Source organism: Nicotiana tomentosiformis, chromosome 3 (genome assembly GCF_000390325.3).
Source record: "Nicotiana tomentosiformis chromosome 3, ASM39032v3, whole genome shotgun sequence".
NCBI lineage: Eukaryota > Viridiplantae > Streptophyta > Magnoliopsida > Solanales > Solanaceae > Nicotiana > Nicotiana tomentosiformis.
In genome coordinates this window covers 13622670-13644589 of record NC_090814.1, presented here as the reverse complement: position 1 = coordinate 13644589, position 21920 = coordinate 13622670, and the positions used below count along the sequence as shown (strand labels likewise).

Genomic DNA, 21920 nt, shown 5'->3' with positions numbered 1-21920 from the left:
TGTTGAATTGTGTGTGGTTGTTGATTTTGAGGATTGTGGCTTGAGGTATTTCATATGGATCGGTGTTTGGATGGGGTCACGCATTACAGTGTGGTTATATTGGGATATAATCCTTTGTGATGTGTTCATAGCATTGCGTTTGTGGTGGTACCTGTTGAGCATGTGGGGCGGTTCTCTAATTTGAGTCATTTTCCATGTTTGAATACATTTGAATTGCTTATTGGTGCACGGATTGCACAATTTGTGGCTTTAGGTTGTATTGGTGTGACAAGTCAGTAGAATACTTGTGTTTTATGAGATGAGGTCATTGGACCTTGAATGGGTGCTATCGAATCTGATTACGGTATGTTTGGAAGAATAATGTCACTAATCGGCTTAGAATTGGGCTATGGTTCTTGTCGGACGAGAGAGCTCCATGACTTGTTGATCTGATGAGTGGTTTTAAGTATCTACATATTTCATTCACCATTGGAATTGTACGAAGGTTTGGAACAAAGTTTTAGTTGATATGAGGTTTGTTACCAGTATCGGGTTTGTTTTTTAGCAGCTACTGTGATCGAAAATTATTGCTACGAGTATGCGAGTTATGTGGTATATCATATGATTACATCTTGGGTTATGGTTATGTCTTGATACAACTTGTTTAGACTAATACAGTATGTAGATGCGAGATCGGATCTTGTAAAGAATTCCGGATGTTGGAAATTAGGTTCAAAGATTTATGGAATAAGGTTGAAGGAAGAATCTTCGGTTAAGTTGAGTTGACAGACTTATATGGATTGGGGTGATGTGATATCACCCCCGAGTATGTGCATGGTAAGGTTACACAGTGATTTGACGGCTTTGGGATAACTCTTGGCACGTTCGAGGACGAACGTATGTTTAAGTGGGGAAGAATGTAATGACTCAACTGGTCATTTTGAGTATCTACATTCCGTTCAGATGTTTGAAGTCTTGAATACTTCATATAATGTATTATGACTTGTGTGAATCGTTGGTTTTGGTTTTCAGGTGATTCGGGATTGATTTGGAAGAATGATTCTTAACTAGGAAGCTCTAAGTTGGAAGAGTTGACCAAGGTTTGACTTTTGGGTAAATGGACTCGAAATCTAGTTTTATGGTTCTGATAAGTTAGTATGATTATTTTGGACTTGTACGTATGTTCGGATACGGTTTTGGAGGTTCCTAGAAGGATTCGACACTATTTGTCGAAAGTTTGACTAAGAGTTGACTTTGATGTTATTGGATACCAATTGGTGTTTTGAGATTTTGGATAGGTCTATATAGTTGAATTGAACTTGTGTGTAAAATTTGGAAGTAATCTGAAGTGTTTAAGTGTGATTCGGACGCTCTTTTAAAAGAATAAAGACTTTAAAACTTAAGAGAAATTATATTCGGTATGAGCCTCGATTCTTTATTGTGATATTCCTGTAGGTGTTTTGAGGCTTAGGATAAGTTTGGATAATGTATTTGTACTTGTTGGTATGATTGGATGAGGTACCGAGGGGCTCGGGTGCATTTCGGATCATTGGTTGAGAAACTAGTTAAGTTAAGAATTTGGAGTTTGACCATGGTCAATATCGGGTCAACTGACCTCTTTTCGGTATTTTGAGTTCGAGCATGTTTGTAGCGTGTTTTATAATTGAAATGCATATATGATTTGTGTCCGAGAGGTTTCAAATGAGTTTTGGGTGCTAAAACGAAGATTCTTTTGTTGTTGATTTTCTGGTGTAAAATAATTACAAAAATATCATTTTTGTCCCTTAAATTTTCAAACTTCATTTAAGACTTCAAAATATCACATATCCCTAATTTTAAGGCCAAACTAGGTGATTCAAAGGCTATCTTGGGTGTAATCTCGCAAGGATTATATTAGGCTTATCAAATGTGAGTTTTGGGGTCATCTAGGATCTGATTCGAGCAATAACAACTACTACATTTTGTCTACTCATTCCAAAATTTAGTCACTTTTTCTCACAAGGTTTTGGAGCTCGGATTTGAGCGATTTTGAAGGCAATTTTTACCACATGGATTGGGGTAAGTATTTTCTATTCGGTTTTGATTATATTTTATGATTCCATCTTCGATTTTAGCATTTGATTGATGATTTTAGAAGAGAAATTGGGAGTTTTGTCTAAATATTTTTAAAGTGAATATTTTTTATTTGAACATTGATTCAGAGTTGGATTTGAGTTAAATTAGTATGGTTGAACTCGTAGTTGAATGGGTTGTCGGTATTTGTGGGTTTTGTTATGTTCCGAGGTATGGTCCCAGATTTGACTTTTTTGTTGACTTTGGGCTTTTGATTAAAGATTCAACCTTTATCGATTGGATTTTTTTTATTTGGCAATATTTGATATTTTTGAGTTGGTTTTGGCTAGTTTCGAGTCATTTGGAGGTTGATTTGTGCGGGATAGCATTTCTAGAGTGTTGTTTGGCTTGCTCGGTATTTGATTTGGCTTGTTCGAGGTAAGTAACATTTCTAAACTTGGAATTGAGGGTAATTATCCTTGGGAACCATGTTATTATGATGTGTTGAGGTGACGCACATGCTAGGTGACAGGCGTATGGGCGTGCACCAGGGTAATCATGACTCAAGTTGACTTTTAGACTACTATCAGACTTGTTCTGCTATCACATCCTATTATATTCGTCTTTTCCCCTACTTGTTTGATTATTTAAGATGTGATTCATGTTAAAAATCATGGTTAGGATATTTCTGTTTTTTTGAGTTATCTGATTTAACTGAAATTATACACTCAGTCATGGTTCTTCATTTGCATATCATATCTCAGTCTATGTTCATCATTCATCGCTACATCACATGTTAACATTATTTTTCCATATGTTGAGTTGTTGGGTTGAGTGGTATGAGATTGTGAGCCCTTGAGACTTGAGAGGTTGATGACTAAGATGGGTCGTAGAGCCGACTTGAGAGTGTTATTGTGGATCGGGCTGCACGCCACAGCAGGCCATCCTGGATTTATTTATTTTTTATTTATTATTTATTATTATTATTATTGTGGATTGGCTGCACACTGCAACATGCCTTATTGGCTTTATTATTATTGTGGATCGGGTTGCATGCCGCAGTAGGCCTTATAGGCTTTTGATTAGCGCTTGGGAAGGATCCGTCCCTCCGGAATCTGACATACCAGTAGTGAGCGCAAGCACGATGATATATATACATGTGCTTTAGTGAGGGGCTTATAAGATAGGCACCCGTACAGTGCTGAGTGATTTTGTGTGTGTGATGAAGTGTGCATTAGAGACATACAACTTGAGTATGTTGAGGGTGAGAGTACCTCGGGATATTACCGTGAAATCATTTCATTTGACATGCATACTTGGCATGTAGGCATAAAGATATATTTTTCCTCATGCTAGACGGTACTATGACATTCATGATTTGACATGCACATTTGACATGTAGGCATAGATAGGTATATTCCTCATGCTAGACGGTATAAGATAAATGATGACTTGACATGTATATTGACATGTAGGCATAGAGGCGTACTTTCCTCATGCTAATTGAAAACAAAAATTCTTATATGACGTTGTGAATTAGAAATACAATTCTATTGATAAACTCATGTCTAGTTGATCTTCAGTTGTAATATCTGGACTTAACCGTTATAGCTGGAAAGCATGTCTACTTTTCCGTAATTGTGAATGAGCTGAGCATTATATCTTTTGAGCTATTACTTTTACTGCCTCCATTATGTTACTATGAGTTAATATTGGCTATTGATGTTGGGCACTGACCTTCTTCTGAGCTCGTCACATCTTTCAACCTAAGGTTAGGTTTGTTACTTATTGAGTACATGGGGTCAGTTGTACTCATACTACACTTTTATACCTTGTGTGCAGATTTTGGAGTTGTTGTTGTTGTGTACGACGTGCTATCATTGATGATGTACCTGCGTTGTGGTTATAACTGCCTCTTGTTCTAGGTAGCTATAGATTTATAAATCTATTTATATATATTTCGAACATATGATGTATTTATTTGGTACCAATATTGTAAATTCTAAATCTTAGAAGCTTATGACTTGTACTACCAATTCTTGAGATTTTTTATAGAAAGCTCAGTTATTTTATTTATTGATTCCTGTTATCCTATTTGAGTCGTGTTGTCTACCATTTGGCTTACCTAGAAGGTTGTGTTAGGTGCCATCACGACTAGCTGGATTTTGGATGGTGACACAAACCGATCTGAAACCTGAAATTTATATTTTACATATAAAAGTAAGGGGTGCTCTTTTAAAAATTCTAGGGTTTCTTTGTTATTTCTCTCATTGTTTTTGCCTTTTTCTTTCCTTTCAATATTAAAAGTAAAAGATATGGAAATGAATGAGTTTTGATACTGAAAATGGTAGGAGATAGCATATTAAAATTATTTATTTTAGCATCATAATAAGGCGTACAATCCGAATCAAAATTTAAAATATTTATCTGATCGAAACATCAAAATCTGATCCGATCCGAATTTAATTTGGCTTAGATTCGGCTTGTAATTTACAAACTCCAAAATTCGAAATTATAATCTGAAAGATGCTAAATCTTATCTGATCTTATCCATGAACATGCCTAGTTCTAATGTTTTTTTTAAAATCATGATGTTGTTGGATTCAAACTTTTGCAATAGTAACTTATTCTTTTAAAATTTATTGAAAATAATTCATAAAGTATTACTTATTGCTTAAAAAAAATGAAATAATTTGCATTTTGCTCGTGATAAAGAAAAAAGAGCTTGTCTTTTGTCATTTAGCTAATCCTGTTTGTATCTTCTTGAATGAACTTGAGAATAACTTTCTAATTTTTTTTCTTCTTAAACACTCTTTATAGTTTGTGTCCTTTCTAAAATTGAAAAAAAAAACATGATAACGTGTGAAATATAAAGTGATAAAATTATAAAATTGGAACAAAGTTTAAGTTGAATGTAGAGTTTTGAGCTTGTTTTGTTTGAGTTAGATATATAGGATCAACATTCATCAATTTCAGGAGTTTACACTTTTTTTTATAACTCAAACACCGTCTTTAATACACTATTATATGATTGCTTAAAAAATACTCATGGATACGGGATACACGCACAATGCTTATGTGATTGGTTAAAAAAAATGATTATCGAGACGGGATACACGTACAACACGTATATCCTAAGACTAGTATTGTCACGACCCCAAACCCATTATAGGCTGTGATGGTGCCGAACGTCGTCGTTAGGCAAGCCAACGATGAACTATCAAATTAGTTATTCATTTTATTGCTTTTGAAATCATGAATTTTTAATTAATAAAGAAACTAAGTATAAAAGATCATGATGGTATAACGCATAAATAAGACATAAAAATGAAATGGTAACTATATTAGGTAAAACCATAAATATCTACTAGTAATTTTCAAAACTCGGTGTCACAAGTGCACGAGCAATCTAGTAGAATATACAAAACTCCTATAACTACTGCCTGAAATAAAATAGACAGAAATAGTAAATACGACAAGGAGAAGACTTCGGGTGCTGCAGATCGGAGCATGGGAAGCAGCTCGCCACTAGGTCTCCGGATAACGGGGTTGCGCGCCTGAATGGCCACCAGATGTACCTGCTTCAGAACCTGCACAATTAGTGCATAAGTGTAGCGTGAGTACGTAAATCAATGCATACCTAGTAAGTATCTAGTCTAACCTTGACGAAGTAGTGACGAGGGGTCGACATCGACACTTACTAGTAGTCAATAAATAAAGTTCAAGAATTATAAATAGGCATTAAATACAAAAGTAACAATGAAATAAAAAGCAATAAATAAGTAATACTTTAACAAAATATCAATTTAAAAATCCCCAAATATCACATGCCAATTTCAACAAATAAAAGCCATCAAGCAATTATCAATTCTCAAGTCATGAAGGAAATATCAAGTATAATCGGACTCCTAGCGATATTACGCACAAGTTATGCCGAGGTCGTACAACCCGATCCATAATAATCATGTACATACACTACCAAGGTCGTACGGCCCGATACATGGATGCATATATATATATATATATATATATATATATATATATATATATTGTCGAGACGTTCGGCTCGATCCACATGAATAGGGAAACACTGCTGACTATGGGACATACATTTACAACATCGTGATAGGCACATAAAGGAGCATAATTTTCTACCAACAATCGAATATTCCGCCAAAACTCAAAGTAACGAAGTTCGGTCTAACATAATCCCTAATTATATTTTAATTATAAATTCAAGTAATTAAACTAACAAGTTGGGTTCAAATAATATAAATATTGCATGATAAAGTCCTAAATCTACCCGAACATAAACATGATTTTAGCTACGCACGGACTCTCGTCACTTTGTGCGTACGTAGCACCCATAATTATTAACAAATAATAATTTAAATACCTACGGGGTTAATTCCCCCTTACAAAGTTAGGCAAGAGACTTATCTCGCTTTCAAGTCCACTACTCGGCTCTTCAACCTCACTAATTGTTCCAAATCGATGTCGAGCAATCCGAAACTAGCCAAAGGTCATACAAACTAGTCAATATATGCTCAAAAGTTCATAATTTATCTATTAGAGTAATTACCCAACCCAAATTGGAAAGTTCCTAAAAGTCACTACCGGGCCTATGTGCCCGGATTTCGGAAATTTTCGTAGAATAATAGAACAAGTGTTGTTGTATATTAAATAATGCATCACATACCAAATTTTATTTTGGCAGTTTTGTTCTCATAACCAATGGTTTAGATATAATTAGAGGCATATAATTTCTGCTAAATCAACTTAGATTTAAACCAGTATTATCAAGATAAATCATCATAATTTATATTGTGAAACTGTGCTCTAATAATTTGAGCAATCAATCTTGCAAAAGTCAAACTGCAAGTTGATAACAAATGCACATGTGACCATAGAATAGATGCATTGCATGTCTTTATTCATTATTTTTATCACATATTGCCACATTCGCCTTTAGGAATGGGTCTGCATTCTCAATGCTTATCACAAGTCACACTCTCTTCAAGGAATGGATCATAATCAGCGGCGTGCTTTATTATTTTTTATACCAATTTGATGGTAAACATTGCCTTCACATTTTGAAGGATTATTTTGAGAATCCTTATTGTTCTCCTCATAGTGATGATTATTATTATTTTGATCTTTGGAACGTCCATGTTCATTATTCAACCACTTGTCTTCATTTAGACTAGTTATGCATTGCTACCATATTCACTTCAAGAATGGAGCAAATCAAGTGGGACAATATTCATACCTTTTCATGAAAAATATATTATTTTTCTTTAGTCATCATTATATCATCAATATGGTATAGTGGGACTCAAACCCAATGTCTTACCAATATAAAGGCATGTTAGGCCATAATGAATTAGGACTCAAACCTAACTCTTATCATCATGGAGCATCAGGACTTGATCGTGATGTCTTACCTTTGTGGTGCATTGTGACTTGAACTCATTGAAATTGATATCATTAATAGCAAAGGACAAAAATAATTTCAAATACGAATGAAATGCTTACCTTTTGAGTTAAACTCTTCATAATGTCATTTGGATATAATTCTCAATAATAGATTTTCGTTTACTCAAATCAGCTAAGTAATTAGTGTCAAACAGATATATGAAAATACAAAATAATATTGAAAATTCATATGTGGTCTTTGCTGCAATAAGCTTACTTCAAGATGAAAGTAATATAATGAGAACATTACAGAAAAATGATGGATCAAATAGAATAATATAGTACTACTAGTTACCATGCACTTTTGTAAAAATTAAGTATTATACTCTCTAGAAAAACAAAGAGATATAGCAGAACATTTAGGTTAATCAGGGAATCAAAAAAAAAAATAGGGGACAAATCTCTGTCTAGTGTCTACTATCTACTACTATATGCTTTCCATATAGAAATGATTCAACATGTTAATTTGATAAGAACTATCATCAATGAAAAATTTGGTGTAGTACATACTTCATGTACTAATATTTTATCTTATTAAAATAAAATAGTTACAAGTATTATTATTATTATTATTATTATTATTATTATTATTATTATTATTATTATTATTATTATTATTATTATTATTATTATATTTGACAGTAAACTAATGTATAATCATTATACTAGGCATACTAAAATTATATTATAAGGTAAAACCATAAGCATACATAATAAAGTATAATTTTAATATTGTAGATTATTTAGTATACCGCATGCCACCTATTATTTAGTTCATGAAAATTTAACAAGGTGACATCCTTAGCAGCCACATAAATACTAATTTTCTAATAACCAGACCATTGCTTATTCTAAATAGTGGTACAAACTTATCTAGTTTAAAGCTCGGACTTGTTGCTATAGCAGAAAGACGTGTATGTAACACTGCATACCTTTTTGAATAAAATCTGAATAATTTTGACAATAGATCATCGAGATATACCTTACCAAAAGTGGAATTCAACCTTAAAGTTAGAAACTTCGTGCTGATAATGTGTTATGAAATATAGCTCAAAGTAACAATATAGAACAAGGAAAAACAAGCTAAGAGATATAGAGAGAAAGAGATGAGAGATTCTTATTTCTTCTTCAATTGTGTATTTCTTCCTATCTATTACAAGACCTTTATATAGGCATGAAAAGTGAAGAAAAATATATTATTGAATATGTCATTAAGCATAGAAATATGTCATTAAGCATTTGAGAAAATCATGAATGAAGATTATACATCCATCATAATTTGATTTTTCTTATAACAAGTCTGAAAATTTTATTCTTTTTCCGTCCTAAAACTGTTCCAACCGTTGTATCACTTCTAAATCTTGCCTGATCAGATAGCTAACAGTACATTCTTTCCTCGTTATTTCATCTCCATCTCCGGTTTCTTACATCCACACCTCTTTTCTTCCTCATAAACCCACCTCAGATCTTGTTTAAATTTCATTCTTAAACATTTAATTTTCCAAAATCAAATACCTAAACCGTGTTGATACAAGGAATTACTTTATAAGATAAGGAGGAAGTTAATTGTCAGTTGAAGCAATACCAGCAGTTGATAGCGCTTTCAAAATACTGTCAAATTTCTCTATAACAGCATCCTTATATAACAACACTTTATTATAAAAGCCAAACTTTTCCGGAACCAATCATCATATAATGTTATAATATATGCTCTCTATAACAGCACTCCGCTATAACATCCAAAAATATTCGGAACAAACGAGACTGTTATAAAGAGATTTGACTTGTATATACAATATAGAATACGTCAGAAAAAAATTTAGAATATGGGCTCCTTTTGGTGAAAACTTTACTAATGAATAATTTTAAATTGGAAAACCAAACAATAATGTATAGAGAGGAGGATAGCATTTTTAAATCGTATTATTGACATAGCATTATCGAAGTTATTAAGATTAGAAAAACAAACTTTCCACTCTCTTACTTTGTTTTCTTGTTCAATTATTTGGTCCAACTGGTTGCTACATGTAGGCGGTTTAATCTATTTAATAAAAAAAAAATTGCTTTTACAAATTTAAAAACACCAGCTCAACTCTTGTAAATTTAGTCAAGATGTAGAAATAAACTAATCATAAATTTGCAGCCTATCACTTCTTCACCATAATGTGAAGGTTATAGTTTGACATTTCATAAAACTATTATATTATATAGTATAGTATATATATTATTTGGCTTTGCGAGCTTCCAATTTGCAAATTGATGGAATCTTCCAATGTTTCATTTAAATTTTCTAAATAAACAGACTGCTTACAAGTGACAGCATTTATCATTCTTGGCTTTGATCCTTAAGATCAGATCCAAGAAACAACTCTTTTTTTAAAAATGGTGGAGTATTTCTTTTTAAGACAAAAGATTGGTGATAATTGAATTTGACAACTCTTAATGCAATAATAAGTGCTTTATCAGTGACCTAACAATTTAATTAGTGATAATTCAATTTATTTGATCAAATTTCAGACAATTATACTGCTCCCTCGTAGGGTTAATGATATAAGGCTTTTACTTAATCTTTTAAAATGTTTTTAAACATTTGAAATGAATATAGTTCCCAGTTTTAAAATTTTTTATACAATTTAAATGCTTTTTTTAAACCAATAGTAATTGATATGCACCCCATTTCAGTTCCAAAATAGGACGAACACATGATAATCAAATTGACGATATAATTCCTATTAAGAAAATGAATAATTAATTTTTTTCTGACGCCTTCTGGGTTCTGGCATAGTGGTGAAAAGGAAGAAATATATGGAACTAATAAGTAATAACTATGCCATAAAAAATAAATTAAAAATTATTTTTAAAAAAAAACATCCCATGGTTAAATAAACCAAATTTAAATGCTTGCAGTCTAATTTTATTTAATGTAAAAAATGAAGGACCATTTATAGGGTGAGTTTAAAAATATTACGGGTTCAATGATAAAAACCTTAAATATTGAACCTATAAAACTTAAATTCTGAATTCGTTTGCAGCTCTGAAAAATTCGACAGGCCCTTCCGAAACTAGCACAAACCAGCCACAAACTTTGATTTAATTTGAGTGCAAGTGATGCTAACATAGATTAATTGACAATTATAACAGCTAGATATGCTATTTGAAATATAAATAGTAATTGACAAACTGCACGGAATTTGTTGATATCAATTGTTAATCAAATGCATTAGATGGAAGGAAATAGAAACGAAAATGAAAGTAGTAGTAGTAGTAGTATAGTAATTTTCCAGAGGAAAGATACTGTAGAAAAATACAAGCCTATACAAATAACAAAGAGGTATCAATAAAAGGAAGATCTTTAGGATAAGAAAAGCTTGATATTCTTTATATTGAATCTAGGAAAAGAAAAAGAAAAAGAAATCTAGAAGTAAGGTAGAAAAAATATATCAATAGAGTCATGTTTTTTTTATTAGAAAGATTCAAATTGATTAATTTTCGTAGTGAAATAGAAAAACCAAATTAGCTATTTAGATATAATAAAATGTCATATTTAGATAATTCAAACAAAAACATTTTGAAGAAGTGATTGAATCCAACTCTAAAAATCATTTCAAAATGATGGAAGTAATAAAGAAATATGGATATTCCTATGATCCTTTTTTGAGTTAATGGATATTTTTATGAGAGAATGTCATATTCCTTCCCATTCCAATTAGTGTTTTTTTAGCTCTTAATAAATTGAAATTGCTAATAGTCTGTTTGGTCAAGCTTCAAAATCAGTTTATTTTGAGAAGTATTTTTTCTCAAAAGTACTTTTGATGAAAATAATTTGTATTTGGCCAATCAATTTGAAACGTACTTCTGAACAATAATTAGTGTTTGGCCAAATTTCTAAAAAAAAACTTCAAAGTGTATTTTTCTCAAAATGCTTTTCAGAAAAGTGCTTTTGGGGAGAAACTACATTTTTCTACTTCTCCAAAATTGCTTCTTTTTCTACTCAATTTTTTTTTTTACTTATAACAGTTTGGATCAAACACTTCAACTAAAAAAAGTACTTTTGACTTTGGAGAAATTTGACGAAACTAGCATAGGTATGAGATTTATAAAAAAAACAATATTTCTCATATATCCTAAAAGACAAATTATTGAATCCTACAATGGGCACAAATGGAGCCAATTGATTCATATATTCGTGTGACTTAAAATTGAGTCGTAGTTATTATTATATTAAAGTTAGCATACCCTTATTTTGGTTATATCAAAAGGATTATACTGCATTAAGTAATATTGAGATTAGGATAATAATATTGGTATAAAATTTGGGATAATATTTATTCTATGTTTGGTTACTGATATTGGCTAATATTAATATAAATGTTATACTAAAATCATAGTATATAGAATGTGAGATTATAATTTTGGAACAACCTTGTCTCAAAGCAAATGAATCCTAAAATTTTACAGTATCACTATATTTTAAAATGTTATAACAGGTTAATTCAGTTTTCAAGTTACAAATCACATTAATTATTTTTTAGATTATCTAATTGCTTAAATATTTTGTAAACCTTCGTTCAACTCATATTAAAATAGATAATGCAATTTCTTACAAGTAGAAAACTACTACTCCACTTTGTTTAAATCTTGCAAGTGAAAGTAATTTTGGCAATGAGAGGGAAAAACAAATAGAAAAAAAAGGAAGAATTCACAATATGAAAAGTAACCAAGAACACTGGGAAAACAATACTTCCTGTCAAAGCCACTGAGGAAAGCTGTAAATTATAGTCATATTGACCATAAAAATAGTTCACCCTTCAAGCTATTCAAAAACCTCTTGTGCTTAACTGCTTGTGCATAATTATATATTATGTTGAAAAGTAAGCTGCATATTCTATTCATATGTCACCCTACTTCTCCTCTTTCTCTTTCTGGGTATGTATGGTTGACTAAAAGCAGTATAAATATGTTAAAGTTTAATGTAAATTTGATGGGGTTTTTGCTTATTCATTTGCTTCAATTTTAGGTTCTTGATCCTGCAAAGGAAGCTACTATTTCAGATCTTGAAGTGGTTAGTTGTTCATTATTTCTCTTGCATTTACATGGTTTACTAATGCAAGTTTCTGAAGTTTTATTTTTCTCGAGTATTGAAATGCTTTATTGCTATTTAGACATATTTTTGCTACTTTTTTGAATAAAAATCTGTTCTTTTTTAAGTGAAAGTTTGTGTTATTGCCTCACCCAAGTTAGCTTCTTATTCTGTTTGTATCAAGAATCTAATGAGGAAGTGATTGCTTTATTTAATACACTTATTCTGGTGTATTTTTGTTGTTAAAGTTGTTATATTTTGTAGCTTTTCATACTTCCTATGAATATTGGGAAGGTTGTTGACTCTGTTTGTTGACTCTGCTTCAAGGGGTTTGCAGGTGGAAAAGAATTAGATTGTGTTAAGTAAAATCAAGATTTGAATAGGAAGAACTAAAGATTGTTTGAGGGATCATGTTCTCTTTCCAGAAATGGAGGTGTTCATGGTCCCTTGTGGCATCAGTTGCTTCAATTGTGACATTGGTTTCAGTTGTTCATTTATTCATGTACCCGGTTGCGCCTTCCTTGGACTACTTTAGGCCGGTTCAGAACTCTTGTGTACCTATAAATAGATCCAATGAAGGAGAAAAGATTAGTCTCAAAGATATTAAGTCAATTGAAGGTAGAAAGAATAATGCAACAGACAGTATATCAACCGAAGGAAATGAACGCAATCCTGATTCGAGAAGCCCCATCCCAATGGTTGATCTGAATGTCAATTTTTCTTCTGATTTACACAATTCTGTGGTATATCGAGGTGCTCCGTGGAAGGCTGAGGTTGGCAGGTGGTTAGCTGGTTGCGATTCAAATACTTCTGCAGTTAAAGTAGTTGAGGTATGTGCACAAAGAAAAAAAATTACATAGGTAACTGTGAACTGCTTTCTTTCGATTACTTATGTGAAGCTTCTTGCCTGTTGATGTTTTTGGTAAGTTACACTCTTACTGTAACCGATTCATCAAGTTATGTTGCTCTTAGTTTCTGTTAATCTGTTTCCCGAGATAATTTAGCTCATTATGAGTGTACTTGTATCAGCAAATCAGTGGCAAGAGCTGCAGGAATGATTGCAGTCGTCAGGGCATCTGCAATCGCGAATTGGGACAATGCCGCTGCTTTCATGGTTTCACTGGTTTGTAAACCTTTTCGCTCCTTATATCAATTTTTGTCTTAGAACATGTGATTTTGATTAATGTGTTCATGAGATGGAAAATAAAACTTTGGACATGGCATGCAGTGAATAGGAACAAGCAGAATACTACCCCCTTTACCCGAAGACACCAAAGATTTGGTGATGTTTATGTATTTTTAATGAATTGGGTCTGTAATGTCAAGGTGCATGACCAAGTGTTATTGTAATATTTTCATGCTGTGAAATGCTAGGAGTCGGCTGCTGTGACTTTGATTTGAACATGATATTACAGGATCCACTGGATACAACTCTCCTACAACCTAGGGGCGGATCTAGAAGCCCGAGTACGGTTCAGCCGAACCCGGTAGCTTTTGCTCAAATAATGTATTTATATTAAAAAATTCATTAAATATGTATAAATATTAAATTTAGAATCTAGTTATTAGTACTTCAAGTCGTCGTTCTAAAATCCAGAACCCATAAAGTTGAAATCCTGGCTCCGCCTCTGCTAGAACCCCCATCTGACTTTTCTTTGCAAGTTGCGTCTTTGGCGTAAAATAAAGTGGCATTTATTTTGTGCATTAAATAGCCAACAACTAACTTGCAAATACTTGGTAATTTTGGTTCATGTTGCTGATTTTAATGGTTTCATCTCCTTTTCATTGTTGCAAGGGGATGATAACATGTCGTCTCCTAAAAAGAAATATGAAAGCTCTTTTGGCATGTGACAAATACTGATATCTTTCTTACAAAGAAATATACAAATTAAAGGCTGTATTTACTTTATCACATGTTTCTTAAAGTACTTATCCCTTTTTTTGCTTTCTTACCATAGGAGTTTGACCTGGTTGCACCTGTAGTTAAGCGGCTATTTAGATTACGGCTTCACATAATGCCATATCTTTTCAGGTGAAGATTGTGCAGAGAGGCAGGAGTTGAGCTGCAACTACCCTGGACCAAAGGAGGAACCTTTTGGGCATTGGGTTGTCTCAATCTGTCCTGCTTATTGCGACACAACAAGAGCAATGTGCTTTTGTGGGGAAGGCACAAAATACCCAAATCGTCCGCTTGCCGAGACATGTGGCTTTACAATCAAGTAAGCCTATATATTTCTCAAGTAACCTTTATTTGGCTCTCTTACATAGCAAGAATCTTGGCAGTAATTGCTTGTATATGTGATTCAGTTCTCCATCTGAACCTGGTGGTTCTCCTATGACTGACTGGACAAAAGCTGATCTCGATGTCTTCACTACCAATGGTAGCAAACGAGGATGGTGTAATGTGGATCCTGCTGAAGCATATGCTTCCAAAGTGCTTTTCAAAGAGGAGTGTGATTGCAAGTATGATGGTCTGTGGGGTCGATTCTGTGAGGTGTCTGTTCTAAGCACTTGTATAAATCAATGCTCAGGCCAGGGGTTGTGTCGAGGTGGATTTTGTCAGGTAAAATTAGTCCTCATTGTCTTTTGTGCGAGGAAAGTTCCAAAAGTATTTGACCGAGATTTAGATGTTGATTACAGAATTTAACCTTAATCATTCTTGTCTCATTTTCTCATTACCTGGCTTTTGTTTTGTTTAATTTTTCTGAAAGTTGTCTAGTAGACACTTCCCTTTAGATCACGTTGTCATTATCCTCGTGCCAAAGTATGAAACATGTCCCTTCTTTATACCCGCACAAACATGCAGTTTCCTTCTGACAACTTTATCTTTGCTGAGAAAGTACTGTGAGTGTACAAAGCGGAGCTTCTTTAACATGACATGGTCTATTGTAAGCTCCTTTTATTTACACATTGCAGTGTAACAGCGGTTGGTTCGGAGCAGATTGCAGTGTACCCTCTGTCTTGTCATCCATTAGAGAGTGGCCTCACTGGCTACGACCAGCTCAGGTCAACGTTCCTGAGAAGGTGAACAGCGTTGGAAATCTTGTCAATCTAGTTGCTATGGCGGAGAAGAGAAGGCCCCTCATATATGTTTATGACTTGCCTCCAGACTTCAACAGTCTTCTTCTAGAGGTTAGAACAACTTCTTCTGCCAATCTTATCTATTCGATTGAAGAGTAAAATTCTAATACATATTTGCTTCCTGGGTAATGCAGGGACGGCACTTTAAACTGGAATGTGTGAACAGAATATATGATCACAGAAATGCTACAATATGGACTGACCAGCTGTATGGCGCGCAGGTAACAATCTTAGGTGACTCTAACTGAACAATTAAATTTTTGGGTATGACATTGATTAACTATGCTCAAGTGTTTTTCGTAGATGGCACTCTATGAGAGCATGTTAGCTAGCCCTCATCGGACATTGAATGGAGAGGAAGCAGATTTTTTCTTTGTTCCAGTTCTTGATTCATGTATTATAACTCGTGCTGATGATGCTCCACATTTGAGCATGCAGGTATTGATGCGTATTATTTTTCTGTATTATTCTGTCAAACGAATCACCTGTACAATATATACCTCTTTCTGAAAACATATAGTGAGCTGATTTGTTTGTCTGTTGACAAGTTCACATAGCGTGCAGACCTAAATCATAATATCCGTTTGATGTCCTACCCGCAAGCTCTGTCTACATGTAAAGAACATTAAATTCTGCAGTTTATGGATCCTACTGCCATATATCGGGCATCATGAAACTACTTTTACATTTGCTATTGCGATGGAAATGCCTATATCATGGCTTGAACATGTACTTAGGTTACACTTTCTCTATGATCAATTTCAGGAACACAAGGGGTTAAGAAGTTCTCTGACGCTGGAATTCTATAAAAAGGCTTATGATCATATTATTTCACAGTATCCCTATTGGAACCGTTCATCTGGAAAGGATCACATCTGGGTATGATCTCTATAAAGATGTCCACATATTAATTAGAGATGCTTAAACATCCATAGAAGAAAGAAAGACAAAACTAATGAACAAGGAAAGAAGCGGTAAAACTATTATGGTATTGATGTCACTGATTACATCTTTCTTCTGTCAAGGGCAGTTCTTCTCATGGGATGAAGGGGCTTGCTATGCTCCGAAAGAGATATGGAACAGCATGATGTTGGTCCATTGGGGTAATACAAACTCAAAGCATAACCATTCAACAACAGCATATTGGTCTGATATCTGGGATTCAATTTCCTCGGATAGAAGAGGAAACCACCACTGCTTTGACCCTCATAAAGATCTCGTACTTCCAGCTTGGAAACGACCTGATGAAGGTTCCTTCGAGGCTAAACTATGGTCCAGGTAGTTTTGCCTTTCAAATGCATTTAGTTCAGATTTTATTTTATATTGACCATGAGTCATGACCAAATATGTTGGACAAATATGCATGCAGACCTCGTGAGAAGCGGAAGACATTCTTCTATTTTAATGGAAATCTTGGTCCAGCTTATATAAATGGAAGACCAGAAGCTACGTAAGTGATCTGCAGGCTAGAAGAGAGCATGTTGGCCATTTGTATTGTTGGTTTATCGATCATCCTTAGCACACAGTTTTTTAACAAAGTTAATATTAGTGAGGCTAATGGTGAAATCTGCAGGTATAGTATGGGCATAAGGCAAAAAGTGGCCGAAGAATTTGGATCAACCCTTAACAAGGACGGTAAGCTTGGCAAGCAGCATGCAGAAGATGTGATAGTTACACCACTACGTGCTGGGAACTACCACGAGGAATTGGCAAGTTCTGTCTTTTGCGGGGTTATGCCTGGGGATGGTTGGAGTGGAAGAATGGAAGATAGTATTTTGCAAGGGTGCATTCCTGTGGTAATTCAGGTACTTTATTGTGGCATGCTTTATTCCAGTGGATTGCGACAGATAAGCGCCTTCGTATGAAGCTTTTTGAATACTTACTCTTATGTCTTGTGTGTCTGACTTCCTTTTCCCTATGCTCAGGACGGTATATACTTGCCATACGAGAATTTTCTCAACTACGAAAGTTTTGCCGTTAGGATACGTGAAGATGAAATACCCAATCTATTAAACATTCTTCGGGTAACTCTAGTCTATGCTGTATTCAGCTCAATATAGAAGTTTTTGATTCATTCATGGTAGGCGTAACTAGGATTGACTGATAATAAATTTACTCCTTGTAGAGTTTTAACGAGACAGAAATAGAACTTAAATTGGCGAATGTGAAGAAAATTTGGCAAAGATTCTTGTATCGAGATTCAGTTGTGCTTGAAGCTGAGAGACAAAAGGCTTTACGTGGGAGTGTTGAGGATTGGGGTCTAAAATTTTCGCAGCTAGAGGAAGATGATGTCTTTGCCACATTCATACAGGTATATATCATGTTTTCTCTAATGCTTTTATGACTTTAGATGTGTTATATATAGAGAAAAATATTGAGGCTGAGAAGCATACTATCTTAATTTAACTATATATTCCCAAGTCACCTTCATTCTCCTCCTCTTAAAGCCCTAACGTCTCCTTTGACTGATTGAGCATACTGTCTTAATTTAACTCTAGTCAATATCAATCTCCTAACATCCTTTTATAATCCAGTAAGCAAGGGCGGATGTACAATTAAAGCTACTCGTTCAGCCGAATCCAATAGCGGTTTGGTTTAGATCTTGTATGTGTGTTAAGAAATTTACTAAATATGAACAAAAAAAGCTAAACTCTGAACCCAGTATGGGTTTCAGTGGCATCCTGAACCTATAAAGTTCAAATCTTGGATCTGCCTAAGGTCTTTTTTAACTTAGTGATTATATTAAGTTTCTTCCTTGCTCAATTTAAAGTTGACTAAACCCTTTGACCATTCTCACAACACGTGTTTGATTGACAAGAATGACGTAGCTTCAAGCATACATTCTTTGCTCAGGAACTAGGAAAAGGATGGGGAAGAAACCGAAAGTCTGAAGTTTTTCTGTTTCTTCTCAATGCAAGAGATGAACGAGAAAAACCTATAGAAAAAAAGAAAACACCTTGATTAGTATATGTGCAAGTTCGCCAATAATTCCATCTTTCCGGAAATAATAGTATGTAATTTCAATTTCTTCTTACAGCTGTTTAAATGATACTGAGTGGTTTTTCCTTAGGTGTTGCACTACAAGTTGCATAATGATCCTTGGAGACGACAATTTCTGCTGCAGAAAAAGGAATTCGGATTACCTAAAGAATGCTTGATTCGAACAGAGAGATAAACTAGTATAAAAGACCTGAAACAGAATACAGCACGAGGAGGCATTGATTGCATTAGAAACTGTGCTCTCAGCTAGTATACAGCTGCAGCAAGGCAAAACTTTTGGTCAGTATATACCAATTTTTTTAGTCAAATACTTTCTGTGCAGTGACAGCTTAAGCCAAAGCATGTCTTCTGTTATTCTTACTTAGGCCATTTTTTATACATGTAAATGAATTAGCTTGCCGCTTGTTGCTACTGCTTCTTTTTTCATCTTTCCTTGAGTCGAGAGTCTATCGACTATAATATTTATCAGAAATTCTCATCCTTCAGGAAATCGAATATAATTATCTGAACGCGCATTAATCACATCAATTGTGATGCTTCAACCTCTTTTAAAATATTTACTACTTCATGAGCAAATCGATGTGTGCATGTAATATAGAGAATATTTCTCTAGCTTATCTTTAATTGTAATCATAGAAAGCTTAAATTATCACTTCTGGTGGTCATAGGCATATACCACTTCTGGTGGTTAACAAAATTTAGTTACAATGAGATATACGAAACATAACCACTTCTGGTGGTTGTATATTTCTTGCAAACTCTGCTGGAGTTTAAGTGGATCTAACACTGTTATCCACTTTGTAATCCTTTATTAAGATAATTAGGATGAAAACAAATACCAAAATAGGTACTATATACGTAACATATAATCAAGCAAGCGATGATAATGATATTAAAATATAAGCAAAAGACTCAAATTAAATTATGCAAATTTGGCCACACCAGATGTAAGTGATATCTATATCACTACTGCCAAGAAGAAAAACTCCTTATGATGCTCGTTATGAACAAGATCTAACCACGGACATAAGAGTGTCGCCTTACATCGGAGACGAACACTGAAATAGAAATTAAATTCGAAGAAAGTGCTCAAAATGGTAGTGTCTCGTGCTGATAACGTGTTATAAAATAAATACTATAAAGTAGATAAACTGAAGACAAGTATAGAGAGAAACTGATATATTATTCTAACTTCAAATTCATGTACATAATGAACTGAAAACTCCTTTATTTATAGAAGAAAGGAAGCAGCTGCGAGGCTTTTCAGAAAGCAGCTGCAAGGCTTTTCTTTAGCTGCTTGTAAGCTGTCTGCATGAGCTGCTTGCAACCTGCCTGTTTAATAAGAAGCTGCTGCAAATCATTTCATTGAGCTGCTTGCAACCTGCTTGCATCAGCTGCTTGTAGATAAATTTCAACAGAGTACTAAATGGATAATCTTCTTCAGGAAGATTATCTATAACGGAGTAATAAATGAACATCCACAATATAATTATTTTCATAACACTGATGATGTTTTGTGTGAATGAACCTTGTGCCTTATACATTTTCTAATATCATCTTCTCTGTTCCTTTAGATATCTCGTTTAATTAATACTTCATTTATTGTAGTAGTATTGGTAAATTTGGAAAAATAATAATTAAATGACTTCTTATTTTCTAAAACGTAAAATATATTGTAACAAATTTAATTTGCCAAAACGACTAATATTGTAACCCTACTTATATTTTGATATTTCCCCTTTAATGAATAAGTTTTGTGAGTCTCCTCTACGTTGGATGGGCAGTCAAAATCAATTTCCGATTAACAAATTTGACATTTTAAGAGCTATTTAAATAGAAAACGGAAACAAATGTTTGAATTATTGCCAACTAGCTTGGTACGTATTGTTAGAATAGCTATTTAAATAGAAGAATATAGCAAAACTTTCTCTATAAAAAAAAGAGCTTATACCATTATATATAAAGGTCCTCATAACAAATAGTATTAAAGTTGGTTCATTTTGTATATTTTTCTCTTTTGAAGAAGATATTAATGTACATGCTTTTTATATAATTCCCCCCATCCGTTATTATTATTAAGAGAAAATTACACGTAAGTACAACTCACGCACTTATATCGTAATCCTTTGTATGATTTTAATTCTTACAATCTCTATTTAAAAGATAATAGGCCCAAGTACAAAATACTTGATTCTCCGGATCTTCTATGGCGAATTTTGTGTGATTTTTAATTCTTTGTACACATCTATCTTAAATCGATCATATAAATTCCTATCGCAACTACAAAAATGCAAACTGGCATGCAACTCCAGAAAATCTAAATTTTCTTTTTTCCCAAATTCTAAAGAGTACAAGCAAAAATGAAACTATGATAGAATTTGCTGCTAAGGTTCGTGATTTGAATTAGAAATTAACAAAGAAATCGATTTTATCATGATTATTCGAGAAAACGTAAAACTTTCATTTTCAGTTTTAATTGCACATGCGCAGTACATGTATAATGATGTATATCTTTGTATAAACTTATATATGAAATATATTATAATGTATACCAGTATTTCACCAGGAAAAAAAAAAAGAAAGAAAGGAAAAACCAATGTTAACAGGAAAGACGGAGGATACGAACTAAAAGCGAAAAGAAAAATCTATACAAAATGTACCCAAAACAAAAGCAAAAGGAAACTGAGCAAAAATTATAAAAACCAAAAACATGCGACAAAACTACAAGCACTATAGTGAAAAAGGAACTTACTTCAAAAGAAGGTCCATTGCATTAAAGTCGAAAAGAATCCGCAATAAAAAAAAAAAATCAATGTTGTATAACAGTGTTGCACATCCAATATACAATATATTATAACTTATTATCAAGCCCGCCACTCTAGATTAAAGTTACGACAAGCCTTTTCAATTATTATTTTTTTAACCTCACCTAGTCATTTTAGAGTAAGATTTTTCAGATTTGAGAATGGAGTTTAAAGAAGAACGATTTTTTTTTTTTAAAGTTGCTCAAGTTTGAAAAAAGTTGGCCAAGTCTGTGTCACTTTCTTGCGTCGGGAGAAAGGGAGATCAAACAAGAATGGGGCCGATATGCGAAGGATCAAATCATACAGATAGCATATCTTAAGAGGCGGAAGAAAACGAACCTTGGCGACTCAGAGATCGCGGGGTCCGCACCCGTGCCGAAGGGATTGAGCTTGAAGGCTTTCACGGACAGATAGCAAGACTAGATTCGAAACTAGATTTGGGTAAAGCC

General features: G+C 33.6%; 1 protein-coding gene across 3 annotated transcripts; it reads left to right on the top strand.

The window, feature by feature from the left end:
- Positions 1-12278: 12278 nt before the first annotated feature.
- Positions 12279-19195, top strand: LOC104090269 (uncharacterized). 3 transcript variants are annotated; one of them, XM_009595332.4, is made up of 16 exons: positions 12279-12432; positions 12524-12568; positions 12924-13416; positions 13616-13709; positions 14619-14805; positions 14894-15149; positions 15503-15718; positions 15802-15888; positions 15971-16105; positions 16433-16546; positions 16698-16945; positions 17037-17117; positions 17241-17472; positions 17593-17691; positions 17793-17978; positions 18738-19195. In XM_009595332.4, exons 3-16 carry the CDS (start codon positions 12997-12999, stop codon positions 18840-18842), a joined length of 2460 nt encoding a protein of 819 aa, XP_009593627.1. In that variant the 5' UTR covers positions 12279-12432; positions 12524-12568; positions 12924-12996; the 3' UTR covers positions 18843-19195. The 3 variants fall into 3 exon arrangements, with proteins under 3 accessions (XP_009593627.1, XP_009593626.1, XP_070052835.1); XM_009595331.4 differs by having other exon boundaries at positions 12914-13416; XM_070196734.1 differs by lacking the exon at positions 12279-12432 and having other exon boundaries at positions 12435-12568; positions 12914-13416.
- The last annotated feature ends 2725 nt before the right edge of the window (positions 19196-21920 follow it).